General features: G+C 43.0%; 1 protein-coding gene across 2 annotated transcripts; it reads right to left on the bottom strand.

The window, feature by feature from the left end:
- Window positions 1-793: 793 nt before the first annotated feature.
- Window positions 794-3,219, bottom strand: LOC122045329 (pentatricopeptide repeat-containing protein At3g61520, mitochondrial-like). 2 transcript variants are annotated; one of them, XM_042605507.1, is made up of 2 exons: window positions 1,898-3,219; window positions 794-1,792 (listed from the first exon to the last, which is right to left on the bottom strand). In XM_042605507.1, exons 1-2 carry the CDS (start codon window positions 3,203-3,205, stop codon window positions 1,109-1,111), a joined length of 1,992 nt encoding a protein of 663 aa, XP_042461441.1. In that variant the 5' UTR covers window positions 3,206-3,219; the 3' UTR covers window positions 794-1,108. The 2 variants fall into 2 exon arrangements, with proteins under 2 accessions (XP_042461441.1, XP_042461440.1); XM_042605506.1 differs by having other exon boundaries at window positions 794-3,219.
- Window positions 3,220-10,008: the final 6,789 nt, after the last annotated feature.

Below are 10,008 nucleotides of genomic sequence, written 5' to 3'. Positions count from 1 at the left end.
TATAAGAAGGAGCTTGGGATGGCCGGCCAAGGTGACGAAATTAGACTTGGTTAAAGCCTAATTAGTAGTCACCAAAGTGCTCAAGAGATCTTTGTGTGCCAAGAGGTCTTGGTTGGAGTTGTGGTGAGATTTCTCCACCCACAAGGAGGTTGAGCTAGCCGGAATTTGCCGGGGACTAATCCACCGACGGATTGAGGGATCGTCCACCTTACGGACACGCCGTGGAGTAGGAGCAAGTTATCTCCGAACCATGTACACGCCTTGTGTTTGGTTTGTTGTCTTCTTCCTTCTTGTTTTAGGTTAACTTTCGTATTTGTTAGTTTGCTTTTGTATTCCGCTGTGCACTAATATTATAGGAAGTAAAGTTTTGGGTGAGACGCTATTCACCCCCCCTCTAGCGGACGTCAAGGTCCCAACAGTTATGACCCCTCATATTTTGCCCAAGCTAGCTTACTATAGGAACACATTCCCGAAAAGCATATTTGATCTGATATCGATCTAACCATAATAGATTTAGTGCTATCTACGTCAAATATCGTTAGCCATGCCCTAGAGACGAGCAAGATTTGAATGCCTGAGAAGAAAGAGGATAGGATCGTTGCAGTTAGATGACTCGATCGAAATAGGCTATAATATGGCACTTCTATTCAAAGGAAAATCCACAGAAAATCTAACTTCCAAGTAGATGTGAAGTGTCCACTCTTCGCACTAATACTGTTCTACAGTAAGCACAGAAAAATTGCAACTTGGGACATTGAACTTTATGAAATCTTTGAAGGGCAGAAAATGATTAGGATGAGAAAAGGAAACACTTATGGAACTAAACAATTTCAGATTACAAATTAAAATGTGCAATTATACAAAGATTTTGTCCAACAAAGAACTGCAACAGAGTTCCTAATTCCAATTTCCACCTAATTTTCTTTGCAGATTCAGGTTATTGTTTGAATTATGAAAATGAGCTTCAGAAATCATACTGTGTAGAAGCTTATGCATAACTTTTGCATACCGAATAATAAATTCTGCAACTAAAAAATCTCTCAAAATCTCTCGTTTCATTTGTTCATGTATGCTACAACTCAACATTAAATAAGAAGCATCTATAAGATTAAACATCAGGATTGCCAGAGTTGATGTCAGAAGATGTTGTCCGTTGCACAAATAGTCTCAGTCTCTCGATCTCACCAATCGCAGTTAACCAGTCCGTGAGAACATCCATTGTCACATAGTTTGGTTTGCATCCCTGCGAACTCATCTTGTCCATAAGCTCTAAGGCTTTATCAGACATGTTATGGTCCTTAAGACCCTTGAAAATGGAGGTGTAGGTCATGGCGTCGGGCAATATATCTTGTTTCTGCATCTCGTCGAAAAGGTCTATTGCGGCATCAACTTTTTGATTCTTACAATAAGAATCAATGAGGATGTTATAAATAACAGTGTTAGCCGGCACCACTGACACATCCATGCTCCTGAAGATCTTCATGGCCTGGTCAAGATCACCAGCTTTGCAGAAACCATTGACCAGAGTTCCGTAAGTGACAACATCAGGTTTGCATCCATCGTCGACCATTTTATTGAGGAATTTATCAGCCTTCGAAAAATCACCAGCCTTGCAGAAAGCATCAATCAAACTACTGTATGTGAAGATATCAGGCCTGAGCCCTGTCTTGCACATTTCGTCGTGTATCTCGAATGCCTTATCCAATCTCTTATTTTTGCAAAACCCACTGATCAAAGTATTGTATGTCCAGATATCAGGAGTAAGACCTGCCTCGCACATTTCGTTGTGTATCTCGAATGCCTTATCCAACCTCTTCTTCTTGCAAAACCCACTGATCAAAGTATTGTATGTCCAGATATCAGGAGTAAGACCTGCCTTGCACATTTCGTTGTGTATCTCGAATGCCTTATCCAACCTCTTCTTCTTGCAAAACCCACTGATCAAAGTGTTATAGCTCTTTATGTCTACTCTAAAACCATTCTTTCTCATCAACAACACATTCGAATAAGCATCATCCAGTTTACCAACTTGAGTCAACCCAGAGATGAGAGTGAAGTATGTCGTAGAATCTGGGGAAACTCCTTCCTTGATCATCTCATCAAACAATGTCGTCGCCTTTCCTACATTGTTGGAATGAAGGAAAGCACCAATAAGGGTGGTATAGGTGACAGCATTGCCTTTAACTTCTGGCCACTCAACCTTTTTCTTTCGAAAGAAATCAAGGGCATTTCCGATCATCCCATGCCTACACATTCCATTTACAAAGGTATTCAGCGTAACCACATCAACAGTCACCCTTTCCTTCTCCATCCTGGTAAGCAATTCACGAGCCATGTCCAACTCTGCAGCCTTGCAGAAGGCATTGATCAAACTGTTGTAAGTCACACTGTCAGGATCACAAGCATGGCTTGATTTCATCCTATCAAGCAAGGAGAGACCATCCTGAAGCCTTCCTGCCTTGCAGAGCCCATCGATGAGAGTGTTAAAAATGACTGTGTCAGGGGACACTCCCGAATCTGGGCTTGACATTGCGTCAAGCACGTTCAGTGCATCGTCGAGGCGACGGGATTTGCAGAGGTGATTGATGAATATACCAAAGGTGACTGTGCTGGGGCGCACGCCCAAACCTTTCATCTCTGAAAACAGAAGATTCATCCTTTCGAAGTCTCGAATTGTACCGAGGCCAGTCAAGAGGGCGTTGCACACAGAGGCCTCGATCGAGCCGCCAGCATCCTTTACCGCGTGGAAGAAATCCCAGGCCCCGGAGGTGGCGCCGCCGCGGCACAGCTTGTCGATGAACTGAGTGAACAGGAAGTCGTCGTGCGGAAAAAATCCCATCTTGGCTATCTCGACGAGGAGGGCGAGGGACTCCTCGTCCAGGTGCTGGCTTCGCGTGGTCAGGCTGGTGAAAACGATCGACCGAGTGGCAGCGTTAGGCGGGGAAGCGGAGTCGGGGGAAAGCATGCCGCGGAGGATCGACAAGGCGGCGGAGAGGCAGCCGGGAGAAGCGGAGCCGAGCAGGGAGCGGAGCTGGTAGTTAGGGTGCCGAAGTGAGGCATTGTGAGAGGGTTTCTCAGTTAAGAGGTGCTTCACGTCGCTCCGTGTGCCTACGCCACCATCGCAATAGACGTCGGTAGAAGAGGAGGCGGCGTGGCGGAGGCGGAGAGCCATCAAACGCAAACACGGATTCTTCACCAGCTTCATCTTCCGTTTGGCCACTCGACGCGGCTGCGTTAGCTGGATTCTTATACCCGATAAGGAATCCGTTGGAAGGCGTCGTCGGCGTCCATACTGCCATTAGATTCGTGCAGTGAACGTGATTAACCCGTTTGGGTAGGAGAACAAGATTTACTCCGCGGATCTTCACAAAGATTGTCTGATCTATCGGCAGATTACTAAACTCAGTTTATCCCCATAAATGATAACAGAATATATAATTAATATATATAGTGCATAATATAGGAGAAATTTAAATTTTCTTCTCTTAAACTTTGTTCTTATTTCTCTTAAACCAAACTTAAATAGCTGGAATATACAATGATCAATTCTACAATGACATGTGATGCGAAGGGCATTTTTATATATGTAAATACAATTATATGCATTTTTTTTAACCATGTATTTAATTCTATCCGATTAATTTTGGAAATGGACAATCAACCCCATTGATCAATCACTAGATAAATCTAAAAAATATAGGTGAATCCTGACATGACACCTCATCATCATCGGTGATTGGAACTTTAAGGACGTTAAGAAATATCCAACATGAGATTTGAATCCCTCATTGTATGTGAATCATCCTTATCTTTTACGACTGGATCATAACCGAGGGGGAAGTGCGACCATAAGAATTAACTAGCAACTTGTTTATTTCTTCTTTCCAAGGGAATTTGATCATTGAGTAAATTAAAACAAAGAAACTCCAACAATTACTCGTTCAATCACGAAAAGATATATTATGTCATCAAGACTATAGTGGCAACGACAAAGCACTCGCCTCCAGTGCCCCACCAATTTTTCCCAGGATCAATATGGAGAAGATAAATCACGGTAACTGAAAAGATAAGTGGATGGAAGGGTAAGTTAGAGGGAGTGTAGAGATTTACATTCCGTCAGTCCCAAAATTCTACCTCTCAACCTCAGTGGCAAACCTTCATCTACTTACCACCTCAGCTATTGTCGTGGGGGCATCCCCCCTTTGACTATAGTGTGATGGTGATAGTTGGGATGAGCTCCCTAGGCAATGAGAGTTCAAATCTCACTCAGGGTATATTACATCGGGGGAGTTTGAAAAAATTGTCACGCTGAGCTATTCGTCATGACACATCTGTACTTCCCAATTTACTTTGATGGTTATGGGGCCGAGTTGGTCAACTTCAAGATTAATCGGATCATAAAATCTGGATACCTAAATTATCAAAAAAAAAATGAAAAATTATATGCTCAGATAATACCATGGTTTGCAAAATCCTGATCCTGGATCGTAGGATCGTACAATCCTATGATCTAGAACACTAAATCAATCATGGATTATGCATAATTATTTTTTGTAGTGGAACCATAACAAGATTCGTAGAATCGGTAGAATCGATTGAAAGTTTTAGAAGTAATAACTTTTGACTTAGGTTAAATCACGTGACCCATAATATATCAAATTGAAACATGTTCAAAGATCTACAATTGATTATCCAGTAAAACTCCTAACTTCTTAGTTTTAGTCTAAAAAAAACATCATTTAAAGCCTTTGCGGAGGCTCGAAAGATTTTTAACTTTTTTATTATCTTTTGAACTATTTTATAATTTAAGTTATTTTCATTTTTTTAGAGTTAGGATTACAGTTTTGAAACTATTTAGACAATATTTAGTTATTTTTGAGTTAGTTTTTAATCAACAATATTTCATCATTTTTTTACCCTAAAATGATGAGTTTTTAGATGTCTATTATCTAGTATGCTATGGGATCAACAGGTCTTTAAAAGATTATTTCTGACATCGTGTTTCAATCAAATGTTTCAAAAGATTCTTGAGGTTAATGGGATTATTATTATTCTATTAGTAGAAATTTTATACTTTTTAATTTTGTAATATGAAAATATAAATATCATTGAGTGATTTTTGCTAGAATGATAGTTAAATTACTAATTAATTTAAATTTATGCATGTAATAATGTCAAATGTGATGTTGAATGTCGACGATTGTATGTATATGTAAAATTATTAATCTATTTATATGTAAATGATTTGTTTAGTTTTTTTCTAAATATTAATCATGTATTATAAAATTTCAAGGATTTTTAATAGGATCATACGATTTTGACTGATCCAATCTGACCTAAGATCATGATTTTGCAAACTATGGGCAACACATTTGAAAAGTGCTCGAATCTAGATAGAGATTATTAATGTATTCGAAATTAGTAATTTTGCATGTGTCATTGGCAGTTAAAAAGTAAAATCATCATCTCGACGGATCCTCCAGGGGTGACCCTCCACTGTCTGGAAGGGAGGTAAATCACGGGAGTTTCGTCCATCAATAATAGTGCATGCAAGAAGGGGTTGAGATAACCAACGAAGTATTTTACATCTGTTAGGAATTAATCCCAATTTATTGATAGTAACACCATTACATAAACTAACCACACTCATTCTTCGAAGAGTCAAAGATTAGGGAAGGTAGTAACACATGAAAAACTTTTCTTAAAACAAGTTTTTAAAAATTGGTCCAGTACTCCAGTTGTAGAATGAACCCAAGAAACTTCGGATAGTTAGTTTTTCGATCGAACCAGTGGGAAACCCTATTGCTACGGTGCATAAAGGTGGGGCCCGATAAGGTCAGACAGTCAAAAGTCAAGAGGACATGACAGTCAAGAGCAGTCAAAAGTCAAGGGGACATGACGATCAGAAGTTAAGGGGACATGGCAGTCAACACTTAGGAGAAAGAGGGAGTTAGACCGCCTCAAGTCATCAGTCGCATAATTTCTGGTTGGGCACAGGCAGGGCAGGTCCCTAGATCTGAGACGTATGAGGCGTCCTGGATTACTTTTTGACCTACCCCCGATTGATCAGACTTTCCTAGCTCGGGCCATGTGAGCGGCCAGGGTACTTTCACTAAAACAACTCCCAGCCAACCCTACAGTGATCAAGGCAAGAAGGATGGGTCCCTCGCCACAGTCTCAAATACAGATAATAGATAAAGCCTGGGCAGGTTGCCATGGCTCAACCTCCTCATCAAGACTCAAGTCAGGTGGTATCTCTAAATGGCCATCCTGAGCTATCCATAGCTAAACCTAGGCGGGATGGAAAGTGCTAAGTGACAAACAATATCAGTGGATCGTAACTGCCTATCAGAGAATAACTGCTCTGTGGTAGGGAATATTCTAGTAGTCTCCTATCACCTGTAAATGGAACATTCCTTCCACCAATAAGAGGTCACCATATATCTTCTCTCACCCGACAAGCCCTGACATTCCACATTCTCTGACAACATACAGGCTGTGAAGGTATGCAATGTCATATAAAAAGGGAGGACCTCTCCCTTAGCCAGGTACGCGCACATTTGTACTCGTTTTCTACAGTTTTTTTTTCTTTCGTACGCTATTCTTCTAAGAATATGATGGTAGCAAGGATCTAGAGGATCATCTTCGCAAATTTTGGAATACTGCCCTGTTGCATCAGTACGGTGATGCCATTAAGTGCCGGGTATTCTTAAACACCCTATCCGGCTCGGCGCAAAGGTGGTTCGATAGGCTGTCTGTCGGATCTATCACCTGCTTTCAGGACTTCAAGAACGCTTTCCTGCGCCATTTCGCCAATAGAAGGAAATATCAAAAGACAGAACACTGTCACTTCGTACTCAAGCAAGGGTCTGCGGAACCCTTAAGAAGTTACATAAAACGCTTTAACCAGGTAGCCCAGGATGTCCCGTCCTCTACCTCAGAGATTTTGATAAGCGCATTCTCCCACGGTCTGGTGGAATAGGAGTTCTTCCGAGCCCTCATTCAAGAGTCTGTGAAGAATTTTGATGAGATGTTGGGGAAGGCAGCCAGCTACATTAATGTAGAAGAAGCTCAGGCTACCTGGAGGAAAGTAGACAAGACGCCTGCTCCAGCTAACAAGTCGGAGAAAAGGCTACCCTAACCTCTAGTTCGACCCTTTCCTAGCTCCAAGGATGCCGACCGGGATTTTTGCTCGGTCAGGAATCCAGAGTGGCCCAACGAGTCGAAGCTGTTCAAGTCCCCAGGCCCAGTCAATTGGGGCCCCATTATTGTACCTACCATAGGTCCCACACCCATTCCACAGGAGATTGCATCCAATTCGCCTGAGATTCTCAACAGGTAGCTGAACTGGGCCTACCTCCGTCCGAGATCATGCCCAAGCTTCAGAAGTTGCTGGCCAGCTAGCCTACTACAACAGGGCCATCAAGTAAACCCCAGCTTGAGAGCGGAGGTCAGGGAACTCAACAACCAGGTCAGGGCAAGGAGCAAATGGAGTCCCCTGAGGAAGAGAACAAGGGAAATGTCGCCATCCGGGAGATCGGCATGATCTCCGGAGGCCCCACTGATGGAGACTCCACCAGAGACTGAAAGTCCCATGAGTATGGCTTGGAGATACATGTGGTGGGGTGCAGCCAGGAACAAGCTGCAGGGTCTGCAATCAGCTTCGAGCCGCAAGACTTGGAGGGAGTGGAGCTCCCTCAAAATGATGCCCTCATAATCAAAGCTATCATCACCAACAGCCGCGTGGCTAGGGTTTTCATTAACACCGGAAGCTCTATCAACGTGATGTTCATGAATGCGTTCGAGGGCACGAAGATCAATGCTAGTGAACTCTAACTTATAGCTACTTCTTTGTACGAGTTCACTGGCAATGAGGTATGACCAATGGGTCAAATTAAGCTAGCTATATCTTTGGGTAGCGAACCATTGGTAAGGACACAGAGGAGCGCCTTCATCATAGTGGATTCTCCATCCTCCTACAATGTCATCTTAGGGAGACTTGCCCTACACGAGTTTCGAGCGATAGTCTCCACCTTTCATCAGAAGATAAAATTCCCTGTGGGAGATCAGGTCGGGGAGGTCAAAGGCGAGCAGTTGGTCTTCCGCAGGTGTTATATCGACATGGTGAAGGTCGATGCCTCTAAAGCTCAAAGAACTCAGGATGGAAGAATCCACGTCATCCAAGAGGAGACTCTTCGTATAGCTGAAGAACCCATCCCTTGGGAAGAGCGTTTGGAGAGCATCACTCGCATATCAAGTGACCTGCCGATCAAGATTGACTGACCTAGTTGAATGTTTGGCGCGCAACAGGGACGCCTTCGGCTGGTCCCCCAAGGAGCTACCAGGAATCAAGCTTGAGGTAGCTGAGCACAAGGTGCACCTCCTGCCTGATTCCTGTCCTGTCAAGCAGAAGAAGTGGAACTTCTCGGCCAAACAAAATAAGATCATCCGAGCTAAAGTTGATCAGCTCTTGAAAGCAGGACATGTTAGAGAAGTACAATTTCTACCCTGGCTCTCTAACGTGGTCCTAGTGTCCAAACCTTTCAATAAGTGGAGGGTCTACATCGATTTTCGGGACCTCAACCGAGCTAGCCCTAAGGATGACTACCCACTACCGAGGATCAATCAGATGGTGGACTCTACCTCGGGCTGCGAAAGAATTTGCATACTCGATGCTTACCAAAGATACCACCAAATCCCTCTTGCCGAAGAAGATAAGGAGAAAGTTAACTTCATCATGGCCCACGGTACTTTCTATTATATGGTCATGTCGTTTGTTCTACGGAACACAGGAGCTACTTATCAAAGGATGATGGACAAGATCTTCCGGGAGTAAATGGGATGGAACATCGAAGTCTACGTAGACGACATACTAATCAAGTCTATTGTGACAGTAAACTTGATTGTCGATGTGGAGGAGACTTGTGACACACTGTGGCAATATGGGCCGCGTTAAATCCACTAAAGTGTCTGTTTGGAGCCCGAGGGGAAAAATTCCTGGGATACCTCATCATTGAGCGAGGAATTGAAGCCAACTCATAAAAGGTACAGACACTCTGAGACATGCAGACACCTCAGAATCTGTAAGAAGCCCAGATGTTGGTGGGTTGAATCACGACACTCTCTAGGTTCATATCCTGATCTATAGATCAGGCGCTCTCCTTCTTTAAGGTGCTCTAAAGAGCTGCCAAGTTTCAATGGGATGAAGAGTGCAACAAAACTTTTGAAGAACTGAATCAACACCTGAAGACCTTGCCTTTGTTGTTTAAACCTATTGTTGGGGAGCCGTTCTGAGTGTATTTGTCAGGTACCCCCAAGGTCGTGGGGGCATTCCTGGTGAAAGAGCAAAACAATGCATAATGAACAGTGTATTTCTTCAGTCATCTGATATACAATATCAGCCCCGAACAACGATCAAAGCACAAGCTCTGGCCGACTTCCTAACGGAGATCCATCAATGTGATGTTGAGGAAACATGGGAGATATATGTGGATGGATCGTCCACTCAGGAAGGAAGCAGAGTGGGGCTACTCCTTATATCCCCTCAAGAAGACATCATGCAACTAGCCGTCAGGTTAAACTTTAGAGCTATTAACAACGAGGCAGAATATGATGCGCTTCTAGCGGGACTACAGGCAGCTCGACATGTAGGAGTCACGCGGGTTATCATTTACTCAGATTCTCAATTAGTGGCTCAGCAGGTGGTCAGCAACTTCGAAGTCAACAATGAGAAGCTACCACTTTACAGAGAAGAGTATGAGAAAATGAAGGAGGGCTTCAAGGAGGTTACAGTAACCAAGATTCCCAGGGTAGATGAATTAGCCAAAATGACCAGTTCTTTGAGTACTTGGGTTATGGATAAGTCGATAGCCCAGAGTTTCTTGATAGATCAAATTGACTTGAAGAACAACTTAAAGGAACTAATTGACTGGAGAGCTCCAATAATCATTTATTTTCAACAAGGTGTCTTACCTGCCGATGCTGAGGAATCCAGATCGATTAGGAAGA

This window comes from Zingiber officinale, chromosome 2B (genome assembly GCF_018446385.1).
Source record: "Zingiber officinale cultivar Zhangliang chromosome 2B, Zo_v1.1, whole genome shotgun sequence".
NCBI lineage: Eukaryota > Viridiplantae > Streptophyta > Magnoliopsida > Zingiberales > Zingiberaceae > Zingiber > Zingiber officinale.
The sequence above is the reverse complement of the archived record's forward strand: the minus strand, read 5'-3'. Positions and strand labels throughout refer to the sequence as shown.

Excerpts from the sequence above, each read along its gene's own strand:
- LOC122045329 (XM_042605506.1), bottom strand. The coding sequence starts at position 3,205 with ATGAAGCTGGTGAAGAATCCGTGTTTGCGTTTGATGGCTCTCCGCCTC.